The sequence below is a fragment of the Mustela nigripes genome, chromosome 14 (genome assembly GCF_022355385.1).
Source record: "Mustela nigripes isolate SB6536 chromosome 14, MUSNIG.SB6536, whole genome shotgun sequence".
Taxonomy (NCBI): domain Eukaryota; kingdom Metazoa; phylum Chordata; class Mammalia; order Carnivora; family Mustelidae; genus Mustela; species Mustela nigripes.
The window spans coordinates 102,157,884-102,178,313 of NC_081570.1; the positions used below are offsets into that span (position 1 = coordinate 102,157,884).

Consider the following 20,430-nt stretch of genomic DNA (forward strand, 5'->3'; position numbering starts at 1 on the left):
AGAGGGTCCTGGGATCGAGTCCCGCATCGGGCTCTCTGCTCAGCAGGGAGCCTGCTTCCTCCTCTCTCTCTGCCTACTTGTAATCTCTCTCTGTCAAATAAATAAATAAAATCTTTAAAAAAAAAAAAAAAAGGTCAAGGTCACTAATACCATCATGACCAGAGCTGAGCCCAGACAGGCACTGACGGTTTCTCAAGCACAGGACGATGTTTCATCATCACCGCAGTGCACGGACACAGCCTGCCCCGAGTCACCCCTACCAGTCAGTATGTGGAGTCCACAGAACGATCAAATCGCTTAAATGAACAGAGACAAGCAGGGTAATAGCAACGAAAGGAAAAGCAAGCTAGCAAACACATGTGAGTTTCTGTCTCAACAAAAAATTCCCACCTGAAGGCAAAGAAGGGGTTTGGTCCCAGAAATTATACCTCAGAGAAAAGGGCCAATATGTTTCTGCAAATACTGATCCTGTGTCCTATAAAATCTAATAATCAAGCTGGTCTTTGAGGATCACATACTTGAGACCATCAGACCTCAGGAAACATCCAATATTTTCCAAATACATTAAAGGCTTCTGTTTCACTGATACTGGAGGTTCCATTAATTAAAATATGCACACACTGCCTACTTTACTCTTCAATAAATTCTCTACCATATATATGAGGTGCTGATGGACATCCCTTCAACAGAACTATCCAAGTTATCTTGGTCATACACTTGCTGATATCCCATATCCTCAAAAAAGTATTGGTTGGGTTTTGTTTAAAGCTCTGAACTTTTAACTTCATTAAAGCTTCTTATTACTAACTTTTCTTTAAAACAAACTGCTTCACTTCCATCTAAGTGGAGGGAGCAGAAGCACAGGGATTATGGACAAGGAAGATGGAAAAGAGTAGGTAGCACTGTCCTTTCACTGCAAAGTTTCTAGAAGGTAACATGGCATCCCTTCCTGCAAAAGACAAATGTTCCCTCTTGAGATGAAACTTATGCTGCCTGTCTTCCTCCCTAGGTAATACATTTCCAGAGTTCTCTTCAGTCCTGCAGACCAAGAATAAAGTGAGAAGCTTTATTTTTAAGTGAGAACAACTATCCTCTCCTTATAAATGACTAGAAGATCCCTTGAGGTTCTTCTCAGATGAGCTGCTGATACACTGATTGGCTCTTCATGTTGGAAAATTTCCTCTCTGAACAGGCTTTACTTGCACAGTTAACTTTCTAAAGTCTTCCCTGGAATCTTGGAGGCTTTAAATACACCAATGTTGGCAAATCAAACTCTGTATTTTTAGAAGAGGTTGAGAAGAGAGGGTGTTGCATGGTGTTTATTAGCTGTTAATCTGTTAAAAGTAGGAATAGAAGACATGTCCACATAGTCACCTACATTAATGCTGAATACAGTACATGGAACTATTTATGGAGAGAAAGAGTCCAAGCAATTAGGGAGTTTAGAATAATAAGAGGATAGGCAGATAAAGCCATGCTGAGCTTTGATGACTGTAAGAAAGAGATAGGCCAGGCATGGATCTCACCGCCTTGTTCTGGAATGTTGGCCACCCACCAGAACATCTTGGGATTCTCTTTAATGGCATGGGAGGCTCACTGTAAATGGTAAGGTCTTTGTTGTTTCACCTCCTATCTCATTCTTCCCAGGAGCATTTACCCATGAGGGACAAAACATTAACTCAAGGACGAAGAACAGTCCCTTCTCATTTCACAAGAAAGTGACAGATGACTGTGAAGAAACAATTACACACTGATATACCGCCCGTATTGTATTTATTCAAGAAATAGAAATAGAAATAGAAAAACTTGGATTTCATTTTCATAATAGGCAAAAAGCCTGTGGCAAAGTTATTCATAATTTTATTTAGGCCATCAACACTATATAGGATAGTGACCATTTACCCATCTATCCAAATCTAAAATCCAACTGAAAGACTGAGTTGTAGAATCATAGATTTAAAAACTGGGAAAGTTCTTAGTTATTACCTACTTCCAATTCCTGGGATGCCATCTTGAATGGTTACCCAGCCTCTGCTGGGGTATTTCCCAAGGAAAACATTCAGTTTTCTAATAGACGTTAGAAAGTTCTTTCTGATCTTGGGCTGAAATCTCTGACAAAACTTGTACTCTCTGGTCCCATTACCAGTGAGTAAATGGTGACAAGTGCCAGATACTTTCCACATTCTCATCAGGAAGACTTTCCTTAGCAGTTAAGAATGTAATGTACAAGTTATCACATATGGGCACAGCTACGCTCCCTCTAGTCCAGGACTCTGTCAGAAGGTTCATTTTAGTGGTGGAGTTGTTGGGGAGGGGCTGTAACTACTGAAAAATAATGACTGAGATCACCCACCCATCCCTCACCATGCTTTGCTGTAGATCCATCTTTCATAGATTTATCCCAGATACTTCCTGAATCTACTTACATATTCAAAGCATATCTCTTTTTAGAAAAATTAATCCTATTTTTTCACTCGATGCCACATCTTATTTGTCCTCAAACTCCATTAAGCTTCATCAAATAGGTGTGATTGTTAGAAAGTACTAGTGCTAGATATCAGGATTTGGTGATGTGAGGTGGCAAGCTAAGAATTAGATAATCCAGCTTTCTTCATCACTTGTGTGTCTACTTTAGACCCCGTTTCTGTGTGTCCCAGTGCTTAGAGTGACGACTATTGTATGGTCAGATCTCAATCTGTATGCATTCAATGAATAAGCAAAGGAGTCAATTTTCACCCTATGTCTTAATACTGTACCATTATCTCATGAATTTTAGCCAGCCTAAAACTTAGGAAAACAACTTGATGTAAAATCAAGACTGTGCAGACAAAAGAAATCTTTTAGTACTGGAGACTTGGGAATTGTTCCTATAGCTGCTTGTGCCTTTCTTGACTCAGGTCTCAGGGGGGTTTCAGTTTTCCTTTGGTTTCTTCTGTTCAGGTCACGGAATTTCTGACCTACAACAGTTTGAATCCCCCTCTCGGGGACCAGTCATTTCTACCCTCATCTTCTCTTATAAGAATCTCTGCCAACTATCCATTAACATCTTGAGCCACTTGGATGTCTATTCAAAGTTTATTATGAGGAATACATTGCTTAATTATTCATCATCATTCTACCCTAGCTTTGTAAAATTTTATCATAAGATTCTTAAAAGTGAATTCATGGTCCAAAACAGATTTTTAAAAAGCAAGCTTAGGTAACCTCACATCATTAACGTGTTCCACATGGTGGGCCTCTCCGGGTCTGTCGCACACCAGAGACCCAATGTCTGAGGTTTCCAATCAGAGATGATCATATTGGCAAGTGTCTCCCCTCTTGCTTACTTTTCCCTGTTTGCTCCAGTGACAACAGAGGCCATATCCAAACCCTCTTTGTTCAGTCCTTTGGCTGGAATCACCCCTCTGATTCCCAAGCCTCTTCTCTGTAGACTTTTCAGTCTGCTCACTGGCCAAACCAACAGAACATGCTGAAGAGGAGGGAGACAAGGAAGGAGAGGAAACAAGCCAAAGATCTCCTTTGCAAATTGATGATGCCTCGAGATGAACTGATTTGTAAAAACAGCCAGACGGTAAAGAATTGTTCTTCCAAAGTTCTTATTAAAAAAAAAAAAAAGTTCAGCAAATATTTGATGATAATAATAACAATTATGACTATCTTCATGAACCTATTAGCACTCTGCTGCATACTTTCTGTGTTTTATTTGTGTTGCAATGATAGAGGGTTGCTTTTTATGTTTCTTCGATTTATTTTCTCTGTAGTTCTGACTTTTAACTCTTCCCCAAGCTGTTGGCCAGTGATTCTGGTAACAAAAGGAACATTGATAAGGCCATTGGTCATCTGTTAATAGAAGACAGTCAAGGGCTACAGAGATGGGGTTTTGAAATCATAAAGAAGACTTTCAGCCAGTAAATGTGCTAGGTCCAGGAGATACAGAGACAAAAAAGACATAGGGTCTTTACCCCAAATCAGGAGTGTTCTGTTCAGTACAAAGAGAACAGCATGTAAATGACTGATCACACAACAGTGTGACGAATGTTACACCGAAGATACATGGAAGAGACCACGGAGCACTGAGCAAGAAGTACTTCCTCCACCTGGAAAGTTCCAGAAATGCTCCCTAAAGACCAGTTATTTCAGCTGAGTATTAAAGGGTACTCAGCAGTTTTCCACGCAGACAAAAGGCAGAAAGAACTTTCCCAGGAGAGTTCACAGTATATACAAAGACGTGGGGGTATGGAAGAGAAGGCACGTTCTGGGAACTGAAAATAGTTTAGGGCGGCCGCAGCTCCAGGTGCAAGATGAGATGGTGGGGTGGATACCAGAGATATTTATTGGGGCCTGGATTTTATCCCATGGGCGGTCCTGTACCTCTGCTCTTCTTTCCTTTCTCTTCCTGTTTCAGCACTTGAAAAGACACAGAACCAGAATATACTGTTCTTTCAGACCTAATTACTATATCTCAAGTTCCTAATCCTTTTTCTTAGACTGTCTTCCATCCACCGAGGTGAGGTGAACCCTTCCACATCTTTCTTCTCCTCTGGATCTGGAACTGGCTTCTACAGACTGGTGGTCCAGGAATAATCTAAAAGACCTCCCAACGGAGGTCTACAAATTGTGGGGGAGGGGGGGAGCCATCATTCAAAACTTGGCTTTAGATGGTGCAGTAAGTACATCTACATGATGAATTGGCTGTCACAGTGGTTTGGAAGAACAGGTGTCCAATGGACAGATGCTTGGGGCTGAGTCGAAATTGTTCTTCACCCAGTGATTCCCAACTTGGGAACCCTGTCCCCACATGGAGTCTGAACAGGAAGCAATGGCAGTCCCTAAGGAGTTTTCATTGCCTTGAGAAAAATCGCTGACAACACAATGCAGGCTAAGAGATTAAGTTTCTTCACGTTTGACTGGAGTGCTCTGACTTGAATGGGAAACATGAAATCACACAAGGGGCAGATGAGCTTAGTGGTGAAGAAGATCAGGAGCTCCAGAAACGGACTGCCTGGGTTCACAGTGCCATCCTGCTGATCCCCTGTGTAATCTCGGCCAGGCCGTATCACCATCTCATGCCCAAGTCTCCCTGCCTCTAAAACAGAGATAACACTGCTCCCTCCTAATTATTATAATAAATACAGATTGATTAAAGATAAAATATATCAAAGAGGAAAAAAACATAATGAAAGCTCGACGACCACTGCTATACCCCCAAGCAAAAGAAATGCCACCACCAGCTCCTTAGGCTGTGACCTGTAGCAGGAGAAAACATTCTTACTTCCCAGGAATCCAAACCTGGGTCAGCCCCTGGCTCCAGACTGAATGTGGAGGGACCCTCATGTTACCCAATTCCGTGTCTCATTCTCTCCTCAGAGAACCAAAAACGTGTCCCTTTGGCCCCGGTAGGCCTCATTATCTTGCAGATACTTCAAGCTCCAATCTGTTAGCCATTAAAAAGACGTCACTCTGTTAGATGACACCATCCCTGGGCAAGTGCCATAGATAATAAAACAACTGCCAACTTTTCCCTGGCAAACCCACACAGCCAAGAGGACAATGGTGGAAAAGGTTCGTGACGGAGGAGGAAGAAGAAATAACAAGGCAGAGAAAAATGTCAAGTACCGGCTGGAAGACCGTAAGCCAGGGGACATGATAAACAGCCACGGCCTGGAGGGAGAGGGGGAATCTGGCAGGAAGGCTATCACCGGAGTCTAGGACAAGGCCAGCTACCTTGAGCTGTAGATGCCACAGTTCCTGAGAGGAAGCTCGACACGGATGACTGACTTTTGCTCGGCTCAGTGGCCCCCGTGCCAGGGATAACACAAGAGTAGGCAAAACCTACAGGGGTTAGTAGGATTCCTGGGAACAAGCAGGATGAGATTGGCTAGAAAAATATAGTCAGTGGCCCGAGGGAGAACAAATAAAAACATAATAATTGAAAGTGAGGGAGACCCTTGGAAGTAGTGCTGGTTTGAAAGAAGGCAGGGGGTCCGCTCCCTGGCTTTCAGCTTGCTACATGAGGCTTCAGAAGCAATGGGGACCCAGACAGGGGTGAGGGCAGGGCTGTCTCATGACTGGCAAGCTGTGCCTCGCTGAGGGAGAGGGACATCACCCTCTGGATGCTGCCATTGGCTGGACTGGCAAATTGTGAAAGCTAGTATCTCCCCCTACTCAGTTTTACCATCCCTAAAATGGGAAACACTGTAACAATACCAGTCAGCTCGGAGACAAAAAAGGGACAACATGGGCTGCGTGTGAAATGCTTATTTCTACTATTATTATTGAACACGTGGGATTTGAATTCCTAGAAATAAACATATAAGGTTGAAATGTATGAAATTGCTGATATTTCACCTCTTGGGCCCACAAATGTAGTAATTTCGTATGTTCAGCTTAGTAGATAGGTAAGGGGGTGGACAAGATTTGAGACACTTGGTTCTAACAGAGAACCCTTCTCACAGACTTTAACTGAGACCCACACTGCACGCTTCTTCCCCAGCTCACCAAGAAAAACGGTTTCTTTCAGATCTAAGCACAGATGACCTGACCCTGGGGCTGGGATCTAGCTGACTCTCCCTCTTCCTTCCTTCTCACTTCCATTAACTGGAGGCACTCTGATTCCATGCAGAGTTTTGAGAGAAGAAGCTACGCCTCGGTAGGGTATCCTGCCTGTGTCCAAGGAAGTGCATCTTCACTCTATGAACATGGCCTTGGCACAGCAGCCATTGAAGAGGAGGTCCCAGGAAAATCCTTTCCTCGCAAAGATTTTCCTCCCCATCAGTGGAGATGCCTTCCTTTGGGTTAAGTATCAGCCCCGTTCAGCATCCTCCTCCAACAAGCAAATCTATTCCCGTAATGCAGTTAATGGCTCCATTTTTAGATCCCTCTCCGGTGCACCATGTAAAGGGACACTAGGTACCAAGGAGGACTGCCGCCAGCCACGTTCCCAGCAAACAGCAGGGCTGGCAGAGAATTAGCTCACACATTGCTTCCTGCAGGCCCTCTTGTTTTCTCAGTGACAGGCAACCTATTAAAGCCAGTTTCCATGGGAACCAGCCACCCCATGATACAGGGCCTGACACCGGCTCCTTGCTGTCAGCTCTGAAATGCTGGGATCTGAGTCATGATTAAGCCTCTGAGGGTGGCCTCCATAGAGAAAAAGATCCCCTACTAGAGAGTTGTACCAATTCCCCACACTGCAGAAGAGCCACTCTACCAGGGCCTGTTGTGGAACCAACAGCAGTGGCTTCTAGGGCACCATGCCAGTTAGGACTATCTGGAGGAAGCCATGTGGGTCTCTCAGTCTGCATCTAACTAGGACTAACTGCAAGGGGTTGCCTTGCAGTTGCCTTAGAAGCAATGGAGTCTGGGAGGAAGGGTAAGGCCAAGGTCAAAGACTAGATGAAGGGTACAGAGAGAACCCAGAGTCATGCACTCCATGGCACTCTTTTAAAACAAGTTCGTAGAACCTTTACTCCCCAGACAGATCATAATTTTAATCCTCTCCTTTTTATGTATATGTTTGCTTTGGAGAAGTCCCTGGGAATTACATAAAATTTCCCAAGCCGACTTGAGCCTTCTATAAAATCTTGGCAGCCACTCCCAACAGAGACAAGGCTTTCACGTTAGATGCGGACTGAGAGACCCACAATGTCTTCTTTCCTTCTGCTCCTCTGGCTATCCCTTTATAGTGCACAGTCTTTGCAGTTGTGATGGTCCCTCTAGCTGAGCACAGTGTGCTCACCAAGCATGCAGACAGAGGGACCTCCTGAGGCTGCTTCTTGACCATGGGACTCAATGCAAACACTCCTGCTTCTCTTCAGCTCCATGACCCTTGTCTTCTCTTTGGAATGTGCTACCCGCTGGGGTGTCCATCTATAAAGATATAATTTTCCCTTTCCGTTCACCACTGCGCGACCTTTCTCGACTAAACCTCACTCTGTTTGGGCTCACCCTCTGGGACCTCTTCTTTCCTGAAGCTCCCAGACTTTGAAACTTGCTGGGAGTCCTCCTTTTCTCCAGGTAGTATAAACACATCCCCACTCTTCAGACACGGCTCTGCTGGCCTCAAGGGTGTGCATGTCTACTCTAGGACAGGCTAAATCAGTGTCTACAGCATCAGTCCATCCCAGATTTGAATCAAAATTGCCCTTAGTCTTCAAACTAAGCCTATTTATAGATTCACTCTTTCTTCCCTTTTTAGTTGATGTCTAAAACTAGCCCCCTGCTGTTGCTACACCTGATTCGCTGTTGCTTGGGGTAAGGTTTTCTCACTCCCAAGTTCCTAGTTTTTAATTTCTCTGTTACTCATTAACTCTGTTTGCAGTTTTGTAACTAAGTAAACAATTATCATTTTACTCTGTGTACCTGGAACTGCAGGAAATAATCTAAGATTAGAAACCTAAAAAAGGTACAGTCCCAGTTTTCAAGGAATGTACATTCTAGCAGCAGGCAGAGCCCAGGAACACAGATCCCAAGACATCAATTCATCAAGCTGAGGGGATCTGTTTTCCCTAGGAATAGCAAGTGGCTACTGTTTCCTTTGGGAAGGAGAAATGTCCCAGAGGTCACTCTGGATATTGTGCCCTGGGGCTAGGCCTGCAGATGGGTAAACATGCCTGGCTCTACCCAAAGCCAGAATTGAGCCACATGATTTCTGAGAAATCTAGAAGGAGGGACAATTTGGAATTAAACACAATTGCCCTTCCACTGCAGAGACAATCAATCCCTGGAAGCAAAATCTGACAATGTCTCCATCCAAAAGGGCCAGCTGTCTACCACTCCTCCCCTCAACATGAACACACACTTCTGGTAAAGATTTCTAATCAGGGACACAATTATATGGGAAGGCAAAGCAACCACTCCCTAAGTGTGGTTTAAAGAGTGGCGACCTCCTTACACTGAAGTGTGTGAATGGCACTTCCTAAGAAAGCAGGGAGGGCCGTGACAAGCTCTGGGGACAGTGACACCACAGGGTTAACACTGTGGACTCACTGGGGATTCTGTGGGGGTTCTGAAAGGCCCAGTGAATGTCACCTCCTATCCTCATCCGAACTCAAAGTCTGAGAAGGATGTAGGAGCCTGAAGCCACAGAGACCGAAATACCAGTTTCGTTGCTGATAAAGGTGTGTGGACACTATGGCACAGATGTGGAAGCTGAATGAGTGGGTCAGGACTCCCCTGAAGCAAGCTAGCCCCCCAGAACAGCAGGCCTCCTCTGTTGAACTTGCCACACAGGGCAATGTACGCTGTGTGCAGGAACGTACTAGAATGTACTAGAATGTGCTAGAATGTACGCTGTGTGGAGGAAAGCAGGACCTCAAGAGTTCCTTCTCCCGGACTCAGCAATCAGAGGGGTCACTCTGGTGCCTGGTGAGGGAATGGAGAAAGCGAGAGGGTAGAAGCCAGGAGTATTCTCCACAGATATCTCTTTACATGGACATAAGGATCTTCAGTCCAGCTCCCTCGAGTTCTTCTCTTTGCTCAGGACACTGCTGTTGCCCGCCAGCCCCAATCAGAAGACTCTGCAGTGAGAGGCTGGAAGGGTGGGAGAGACTCAGGAGAGGCAAGGGAAGAGAGTGCAGAGGGTGCTGTGTCCTCCCCATCTTCCCTCCACACCCCTCCCTCCCTGAGCCTTTGGATCACACGGGGATAGATTAAGATCGACAAACCTAAACATGTTTTGGTTTGAGGTTTGGCAAATTCTGTAACTCCAAAGTATTCCACAAATGTTTTGTGTTCTGCATAACCAAAAAACATTGGCCAAGAACTCCCCCCGCCCTAATTTTTAAGCCCGTGTGTTTTTAAAGGAAATGTAATCCGTATGTTTTGGGTACATTTATATGCAACTCATCAAACCATGCCCATTGCTATGAGTCATTTGATGTCTAAAATGCATGGGGATGATCATAGACTTATAAGAACTCTGGTAACACAAGAAGGGCAATAGGTGAGGCACTGGTTGGAAGGTAAGGAACTGGATTCTGGTGTTGGCAAAGAACCACCAGATCCCAGAAGATTTACAAATAATCCCCCATATCCTCATCCATCAGTCGTTCCCATCTGCAAAATGACATTAATGGTTCTTGCCCTCATCAGACCCTGCAGCCAGGGAGTGAGATTTCAAGTCTGATCATCAGGTCATTTTGAAATTTTTTAAAGACAGAATACAAGGGCCTCCATGAGTCTATATTCCCAGACTGCTGCAAGACAAAAATTACTTCTATATTCAATGATTCACCTTTGCCCTCCCATGAGACAAGGGACTTCAAGGCCATTATGTCATGGTTTCTCCTGCTAGGAAGTTCAGCCTGACTTCTGTCCTCTACTAGGGAATCCCTTGTTGACAGGGGGTATAGAAAGTAGATGATAAAGCAATGAGGATGGCTGCAAAGGCAGGTGGAGAAGATACAGATTGTTTTATTTAGAAAAAAGAAGTTTCTGGGTACTTGAGTAGTACCTTTAAGTAAACGATGTGTTTTCAGAGGAAGAGTTCTAGTTTCCATATCTGTTGGAGATAAAATATGTTGAGCTGAAACTGTTAGCATGATAGAACACGAAGTTCACAGGCTTTGAAGTCGGGAACCCGGAAGTTACTCTGCGCTCCAGCTTTGCTGTGTGACCCTACAGAGGCTGATTAAGCTCTCTGAGCCTCAGTTCCTTCGTTCGTAAAATATGGGTCATTTTAAAAATTGGGGAAAAAAAAACTAAGTGAAATGTCTGGAACACAGTAAGTGTTCAATCACAGATAATTTCGGTAATTACTTAAGTTACTTAAAGTAGCCTGAAGCTTTAAATGGGGCATACATCACAAAGAATCAACATGTTACCGGAAAAATAAATAAATAAGGCACTGAAATGGGCTAATGAGAATCCAGAGTTGTGCTTTCCATGGATTCCTTACAAAGAAGAGTAGCCCACCAGGCAGGAGAAATAACTGTCTGTCCTGAGCAGGAAGATATTCACCAGCCCCAAAGCAGACCCAAGCCAGGGCTAAATGATGAGAAGGTCCCTTCTAGCCCAGCGAGGGAACAGGAGGACCCTGGGACTTGCACCAAGATGTCATCGCAACTTCCTAACCAGAGGCAAATGCTTCAAGCTACATGGTCTAAATCACCAGACTAAAGCATGGTTCCAGTTCTAGAGCAGAGCATTGATGCTGGTCAGTGCAGCCTATCTATTTCAATTTTATGTTCTAGGTCACACCTCTGAAAAACAAGGACTCCAGAAGAAGAAAAAAAGCAAAGAAAAAAATCAAAACAATCTTTAGAGTTCCAAGAAGAAAACAAACAAATACTAAGTGTCACTGGGGATACAGGAAGAAAGAAAGAGAAAGTAGTTGAATAACTAAAGTCATTAGGGTTGACCCCTCATGGTGTCTAGGGCAGAAATTCTTAACACTTGGTCATGGAAATTTTCAAAAACTTGGAGAAAGCTATAGACCTCTCCCCAGAAAATGTACACCTGCTCATCCACACTCAATTTTCTTTATATTATCCGGGAACTCACAGAACCCTGGCAATCCACCCACAGACTCGAGCTAATGATCTTGAACTCCCTAGCAGCTTCTTTATGAAAGGCCAGCTTCTATTCTGAGCACACATTCACCAGCAAGGTCCTTAGTAAGACCAGAATGCAGAGCCCTGAAAAGGAAGCAACAGGACACCTTTCACAGGCAAGTTCTATGACCTGAACAAGGAAGGCAGGAAGAGGCCTGTCTCAAATGGAAGGAATAAGTATGCATTCCTCACTGGCTACATTTGGAAGACAAAGGTCTTCACTGAACAGGAAAGCCTGTGGCCTGAAGTTTTCAAACTAGAAGTTGAAGTGAATTTTACTTTACTCAATAGATATAATCTTAAGAAATTCTGAGGTAAGTAAAATTGGATAGCAATTTAAATGTATTTTAAATATACAATAAGAGTTTCATTAAGAAGTGCTTCTACAGGGGGTGAAGGGTACACTTCTCATGACGAGTGCTGAGTAATATATAGAATTGTTGAATCGTGATATTGTACACCTGAAAATAATACAACACTGTATGCTAACTATAGTGGAATTTAAAAAACAAATAATTTTTTTAAAAAAAGCAGTGCTTTTGGGGGGTCCTGGATCATGCAGTCAGTTAAGCACTTGACCCTTGGTTTTGGCTCAGGTCATGATCTCAGGGTGGTAAGACTGAGCCCCACGTGAGGCGTCTGCTAAAATGTCTCTCTCCCTCTCTCTGCCCTTCCCTGTCTGTACTCCCTCTCCCGTCTTCAAATAAATAAATAAATAAATCTTTTTAAAAAAAAGTGTTTCCATAAATAATTTTGTAAAGGAAGTGATCACTACAGATGATTTTTAGCATAAATCTGGGTTCTAATAGAATGTGCTACACCGTTCATGAAGTTATCCTAAATATAATCCTAGATAGTTTATCTGAAAACTCCTGCGGAGAAGATAGCAAAGGGAACTCCTGACAGTCTGTGTCATTCAGATGTAAAGAAATGCCCCAAGTGAGGGAAAGGTCTGAACGCTAACGTGAATAGTTACTGCAAACAAAGCCTACACACTTTACAAGACACACGTGTCACATTTGTGGTTTCTGTAGGGTTTATATGAAGTGGGTTTTCTGGCTGAATAACCTTTGATAGATCTGTGTTTCCTAGCAACTTCCATTCTCCCCTAGCTCCAGGGATAACAGATTTTAATTTTATATAGGAACGGTGGGAAAGAAAGGATTTAGAGAGAAGCAGAATTAACCAGAAAAATGCCACAGTCGTTAAGACCACTTACAACAAGAGCAAAGAGTCCCACAAACATCAGTGGGTCCTAAGAGTTTCCCTCCATGACAGCTCATCCTAATGCTAGAGCATCAGGAAAGGTTGCATTCTAGAAACTATCTTTACTAAGGCAGGCCGCATCTAATATATTTGGGGAATATTCCTTAAGAGAAAAGGCTAATTTTTTTTTAACAGTTTTTAGCTAATCTTAAAGGTGATCATCTTCTGGTAATTCTTATTTGTCCACAAGTCCTTGTTTGATAATACAAAGTAAATGAGGTTATCACTGTATGTGCTGTAGCCACCTAGAGTACTCAGCAGAAAAAGGAGCAATCGTTTCGTGGCAATAAATCACCATAAAATTTAGTTTAAGTGACTGGATTACCAAGCATGATGTAGGGAGAAAAATACCATGAGGGATCTGATCTGGTCATGTACAGAGTGTTAACAAAAACCGGAAAACAGCTTTTTGATTCTCAGATCAGCTATCCATCTCTCTTTGCCTGAGTCAGCACAGAGGCATAGTGTGCAAGTGATCCCCCAAAAGCAGGAGCCAAAAGCCACCAATGGAGCATGGGGGAAGAGGGGGGAGTGGATGACGTCATGAAGAAAAGAAATGTCTTTCCCAATTATTCTTACCTGTTTCTTCCAGAATCTCTGAATCCTTTAGCAAAAGGGTTTCGATCAATTTTTAATCTGGTGATCTGGAAACAAAGAAAATAAATTATATTTATATTAACTGACTCCTTTTTGCATTGCTCCTGGAAAATTAACAGAAATCACTCTGTTGGTAACTGCTGTTGTTTTTATTTAGATTCTTTTAAGTCTGAGATTTGAATGGAAGTTGATATAGGACTTGGGCCTGGCACCCAGATGTCTGACCCACCTGACCCACTTCTCCCTAAAAACTGAGGTCTTCTCAGTATGTGACTGTAAACTCCCTTCTGCTCACCTTTCTTGCCCCAGAAAAGGTGATAAATCACTTGCCTAGACACACGAAGGCATGGAACTAGAAAACTGGGCAATGGTCAAGTCCGTGATACATGACATACAGGAAGAACTTGAAAAGCCCTTGTTGGGTGAATGAGCGAGTAAGTGAGTGAGAGTGAATGATGAACAAATGGAATGAGTCAATCCAGTCCAAAGCAATCAGAACCTTAGACAACCTGCCTCAACCTGAAAGAACCATATACTTGACCGGACTTACCATCTCAGTCTAGTTTTCCTCTCTCCCCTCGAGATGGTTCCTTTAATGACCTAAAATGTTCTTGTAAAAGACACCAAAAGTAGCTACACTTTTCTCAAGGTTGCACCCAAAGGAAAATCTATAAACGGGGGACTCAGTGGGGCAGGCTACATCCAGTCTCCAAGGCTTACAAGAAAATCAGAAGACATGAATGACTGTGTGACCCAGGCTGGATGGGTCCTTAGGAGCCATCTGGTTCAACCTCCACTCAGAGCATAAGCCCCTCTCTATCACATCTTATCTTAGCCCCTCGAGCTCCTCAGCGAGGGTTGTACACACCACCCCCATGCCCCCAGACTAGACCAAGCCTGACCAACAAATTCCACATGTGTTCTTACATTTCCACTTTCAGCCTTGGTCATGGGAGGCATTTTTGATATTTTTTTGTCTAAGCCAGATGTTAATGACTCACTAGCTTCAAGCAACAGAGACTTCAGGGTGGGGGTCAGGGAGCTCAGGGAAGGAGGAAAGGTGCTTTCAATGGAAGGTGATTGTAGGAAGAAGGGAATCTCATTATTAAAGATGACCTTCCCATTTCTGATCATTGCAGAGCTTATCACCAGGACGTCTGAAGTTATTTCTTACACTGCAAATCTTTTCCACGTCCCTCTTCCATCTCACTTTGTCAGAGTGGAATTTCCCAAAGCTGCAATTGTTAAAGGTCTTTAAAAGGCAATGTGAGATTCTGAGCAACAGACTCTGACTTGAAAGTACCCAAGTTAATTTTTGTTTCTCCTAAAACGTTCCTTGTTTCTAGAATGGCACACTAATAATGCAGCACTAATAATGTAGCAAAAGCAATTTTACATCTATTTTATAGACCAGAGCAGGAGCCTGAAGCTTTGGCTCTCTAAAGTCTAGTGTCTGCCTTGTGAATATTGTACGGACTTTAAAGACTGTCACTGCTTTTCTGTTTTTGACTTAAAATCCGTTCTTTCTTCCTCCATAATCCACAGCAATAAACCGCACACCATATTTTCTTTTCAAGTTAGGGTTATAATATTTTATTTTCTCTTTCAAGTTGGCTTATCCTGTCCAGCTCATTTATGATAGGGGTTTCTGATAGATGATTGTGCTGCCATGTTTTGGGGGCCTCCACAGACCCCTGTAAATAAAATGACATTCTATTTCATGGGCCTGAGAGAAAAGGTTGAAAACCTGCTTCCCACAGCTCATTCTCTCTCAGGCCAAGAGGTCTGCATGGAGATTTAATAGAAAAGTGCCACCAAATGTTAGGAAAAACAGCTCCTCTATACCGTTTCAAAGCGTTTAATGTGAGATTTAGAGAACTTTGTGTAGTTGCATACCCATTATTTATTTGTCAAGTACCTTTGTGTGCAAAGCAAGGTGACAGAAGGCACAGGTGACAGTGATACACAGTCCGTATATGGCTGTGGACTGTCTGGTGCCCACCGCCCCAGAAGCTTATAATCTAAAAGAAAAAAGCAGATGTATACACTAACACATAGATGCTAACACAAGATGGGAATTGGTAAGGTTTGCAATGAAGGCAAAAGAGAGCTTCAGAGGGAACCGTGAGAGTCCCAAGTTGAAGAGCTCTGGGAGGTTTCACCTCAGAGACAGCACATGAGCCAGGCCTCGAAGGATGTGTAGGACTTGAAGGCAAAGTGCAAAAAGGGGAGAAAGGGAAGAATTTCATAAGACATGGCCTACGGAAGACAGAGCATGGAGGCAAAGAAGCATGACAGAATGAAGGGCACATGAGAAGCACCGAGAAGCCCAATTTGACCAGAGCACAGGGTATGGGGAGAGAGGCAGCAAAAGAGAGCAGGAGAGGCTGCCTGAGGCCGTATCTCAGGAAGCCTGTCTTGCCCTGATTAGGTGTCTGTATACCCTACAGGCAGAAGAGAGCAAGTTTAGCAATATAAACTGAACTATGACTACAGCTGATGCTCACGCTGACCACTTTGGTGAGGTCTACCCATCCTCTAGGTAACACAGACAAATAATTTGGAGGGATAAACCAATGTATTCTCAACCTCAATGATCCACAGTCCCAAGGTTCCCATAGGAAGAGCCAGCCTGGCGGCATCCCCTCTTCACAAGCATTTCATAGAGCATAGAAAGGGAATGCAAATGACAGCTGGGCCGCCAAGCCTGCCGTCCTGTGGAAGACAAGGATGTGACCTGAGGCGGATTCTTTGCAAGAGGAAAAAGAAGTAAGAGATCTTCCCCTTCCACCTCAGCAGAGGATGAAGAAAGAGGAAAGAGACCAGAGAGAAGCAAGCCCGTGGACTTGCACGTGCCTTCGCTCCCTGCTCACACCGAAATCCAGGGGTGCAGGTGGGGACCTTCAGAGGAAAACTGGCAGCCCCCGACCCCCCAAAACACACATGCAGAGCCGGTCGCATCCAAGTAAAAATGCCGCCTGGTCTGAAGGCCTCCGATCGCCCTCTCTGTGGGGGAGTCAGGGACTTAGAGGTTCTCACACACCATGAAAGGGAAGGTAGGTGGGCCTAACACAGAGGCACTACAGCCTGGGCAGGAGCCCAACAGATGACCCAGCAAAGCCCGAGGTGAGGATGAGCCAGCCAGGGAGGCCCAGGAGGTCCAACTGAGGCAAAAATGGGACAGCACAAGTTGAGCAGCCTTCTATCAATAGAGCACGTCCACACAAGGGACCCAGAGTAGACATGATGGTCACCAGCAAAGCCCAGTGAGGCCCATAGCAAGGGACCCACTAGTCACCGCATGAAGACTCATGATCCCTGCGGCCTCTGCCCGGCGCACACACCACACATCTAGAGGCCAGCCGGAGTAGTGTGAGAGACTCATTTAAATAGTTCATTTCCAACCCTACTCCATGGCTATGGTTATATGGAGACCCAAATATGGCTGTCAGTCTCCATCTCTCCACCTTCAACCAGCACAGTCCTCTTTTTACTAAAACTGCTACATATAACTTCAGGACTAATCTCGCTTCTTCCACCCTTGTCCCTGTCCGATCTACACAGCAACTCAAGTGATCTCTGTTAAAATGTACATAGACCACGCCATTCTCGTCAGTGGCTACCCCTCTACTCGAAACTCAACCCAAACTCCTTGGCTGGTCTTGCAGGGGCCCTGGCTAGCTCTGCACCCCCACCCACACTCCCCTATGCGTGGGCCACAGGCTCTTGTCAAGCTTGGCTGCTCTCAGAGCAGAAGTGCATCAAACTCAGGCCCCTCACACTCACTCTACCTCCAGTAAAAAAAAAAAAAAAAAAAAAAAAAAAAGTTCTTTTCTATGCTCTTCACAGAGCTGATGCCTCATTCTAGTCTCAGGCTAAATGTCACCTCCTGAGAAAGATCCTCCCTGATCATCCCTCCAGAATAGGATGCTTTCAGGTAAGAACCAGGCCTATTTCCTACACCATTTTATTAAGAACCTAACATGACATGCTCCTTGCGCGAGATGAATATTTGTTCCACGAGTGAATGAGTGAGTGAACGCATGACTGAATAATGTGGGAAAGAAGGATCACCAGTCGCAAAGCCGTAACCAGCCTTAGAGAATACAGACCAGACAACTCCCTCGATCCTATCTGCTTTCACTGCAGCACCACAGACAGAAGTCTCAAATGTCCTCCTGGGCAGAACAAGGTCTATTAATTACTGTCCGTGCAGCTAAAACTATTCTGCAGCGGTCATGTTCAAAACCTGCTCCAATAACAAGGAGGAGACATGGAAAGCACAGAGGTTGGGGAAGCATTTTTCTTCCCTGATTTGATTTCCCTTATCCTGATTTGTACAGTCTGCATCATCGAAGACCGTAGCACACGAAGACGTGGTTGCTGGCTTGCCACCTTTGGTTTTAATCATTTTCACTGACTTTTTGCCTGGAAACGTCCAGACAGTTAATAAATGAGGTACACCTCCCAGTGCACAGTGCAGACATAAATCGCACAACCTACAAAGAAAATGAAACTTCAATATCCTGTGTATGATTTTACAATACCAAGGCTGAAAAGGCCTTCCCTTTTTAACACTCTCTTAGTTATTCTTTTTTGTTTAACCATATTGCTTTGAAAGGTGTTCATCAGGGAAGGAAAAAAAAAAAACTCAGCCCATATGAAAAGTAAAAAATAAAAAAACCTCTGCACTGATTTGATTGGAAAGTTAGAGCACAACTGGCTCGATAGTTTAGGATATAATGAGTGACTCAGAACTCCTATTGGATTTGCTTACACAAACCTGGCTGTGGTTTCAGACTTCCTATCTGGTTCGTGTAGCCAATTCTCATCAAGAAATAAGACTGTGTTACCTGAGGAGAACAGGGCTATGTCTTTTTGAAATCTAGTTTCCTGTTTGGGGGAAAAAAAAAAAATCAAGGCTCAGCAGTCCTTTTCCCCTTAGAGAAGACAAAGACTGCTGCAATGGAAATTTCCTGCTAATTCCATGAGGACATGTTGGCGTCAGCTTCTTTCAAGAAAAAGCATACGGTGGAGTCACCTTTATTCCCACCTCTGCCACTTTATTCTCCATGATGAGAATCTGGGCATGTTGTACCTTCGTCTCTGCCTTAGGCCTGCCAAGTTGGCACTCCAAGAGCAAATAATAGTAATAATAACCTCAGTATGCTAGCAGCCCTGGGAGTCTATGGGTCAGTCAGCAAGGGCGGGGGGAAGGAACGGGAAGGGGGGAAAGAAAAGCATAAAATATTTTATGAAAATAGAAACTCTTTCTTCACATTTCACGACTACTTATATCCAAAGAAGCAGGACCACAGCTATGTAAGGAAACTGGTAGTGGAGGTGTGTTGGCTAATTACTCATTCAGTCCTTTTCCAAGCACACATTCAGTGCTCTGCACCATGGCAGACACAAATGCCTTAGATTTACACAGATGGAAGGGTCCTTCTTAATTAGTGGTTTCTGGGCTTCAGGACAATTCTAATTCCCTCCCTCCAGGGAGGGAATTTGAGGGATCAGCATTGATATTCCAGGTCTTTATCAAACAAAAAGAATTACATCTATCTAGGATCTCCTGCCATCATTATTTCATAAAATAAGTGACATTTTAGTATCAAAAAGGTTAAAAGGACAAAATAAGATACAGCCTATTTAAATGAATGCTTACAGGTATAAACCGCCCCATCCTGCCTTTATCTTTCCCATCTTTTGGTGGACTATAAAAAATGTCTCCATAGACTGGCAGCTGAGAAGCAAACCACCGATTTGCAAATGAGGATTCGGAGGTAGAGGGATTTGTCAAAGGCAGTACAGTCTGTCTGGGGCAGACCAGGTCGAGAACCTAAGTCTCCTAACTTCCGAACTACTGTTTTCTACCATATCACACCGCATTTTGAGAGCCACAGCGTTTGGTTCTCAAAAAACTCAACATTTCGAGAGGAAGATTGATCATGCACACAGCTTAGAAGGTGATGGGATCAAGAGAGAGGTACAGTGCACTAAGAGTTCGATGAGGGAAAGCTCATTCACAGCTGAAAAATGCATGGAACGTCGTAGGGGAAAACATCAGGAAGGACTATGTTTGTCCTGAACCTGAAGAATAGAAGGAAGCTAGACAGATAAAGACAAGCAGAAGGGTCATTCCTGGAAGGACAACAGCACGAGCAAAAGCAAAGCTGCTACAAAGTACAAACAAGAGTAAAACTCTTGATTGCTGAACTCTTGTGGATGTGTGATGATGACTAGTGGGAAATAAGCCCAGTAATGTAGCTGGGAACTAGCTAGAGAGGACCCAACTAAAAGACTTGAGAACTTGGACTCAAGATCTTGGGCCCTTCAGCACCGAAGAGCTGACAATTTTTGACAGAGGAAATGATGCAATCAGAGCTGTGCTCTAGGAAGACCCATGCCTCAGTGAATATGTGATGGCTCATGAGACGTTAACCACACAGTCCAGGTGACTCAGCTAGAAACCGTCACAACAGCCTAAAGTAGGGGGAGGGTAGGCCCAGAGAAAAGGTAGAAGCAATAAGATGAGAAAGAAGAAAATATTCCATCAGTAGAAGCAACAGAGTTTAGTAACAGACTGGATGTGTGGAGTGTCAGGTGTCCAGCCAGCCTCAGTGGCAAGATGGAAGCCAACAGGAAACACAGGTTTTAACAATGGAGAGGACTGGCAGGGTTGACAAAGGAATAGTGTAGCTTGGAATATCTTGTTTACAAGCAACAAAACATCAAGCTCCCACCTTTCAAGTGTGGACTTGCGCCAAATCTACTGGTCTCAACTGTTGTGGGGGTTAAAAAAGAGTTGACACATAGGAACATTCAAATAATTTTCAATACTTGCATGTGTTGACTGCCTCTGCTTGAAAACAACAAACAACAAACAAACCACCCTCAACTAAAAACGTGCAGAAAAAAAAAAAAAAAAAAAAAGAGGGAGAAATTGGGATTTCAGAGCTTAATAGAGAACTTAGAAAATAGAAGCCAACCCATCATTTTCTTGAAGAAGAAA

General features: G+C 43.8%; 1 protein-coding gene across 1 annotated transcript in view; it reads right to left on the bottom strand.

Annotated features, from left to right (window-relative positions):
* Window positions 1-20,430, bottom strand: part of TBX15 (T-box transcription factor 15) — a 103,637-nt gene that overhangs the window by 15,158 nt on the left and 68,049 nt on the right. The window contains exon 6 of the mRNA XM_059374379.1: window positions 13,398-13,462. Within this exon, the coding sequence (XP_059230362.1) occupies window positions 13,398-13,462 (65 nt within the window). The remainder of the gene's footprint in view (window positions 1-13,397; window positions 13,463-20,430) is intronic.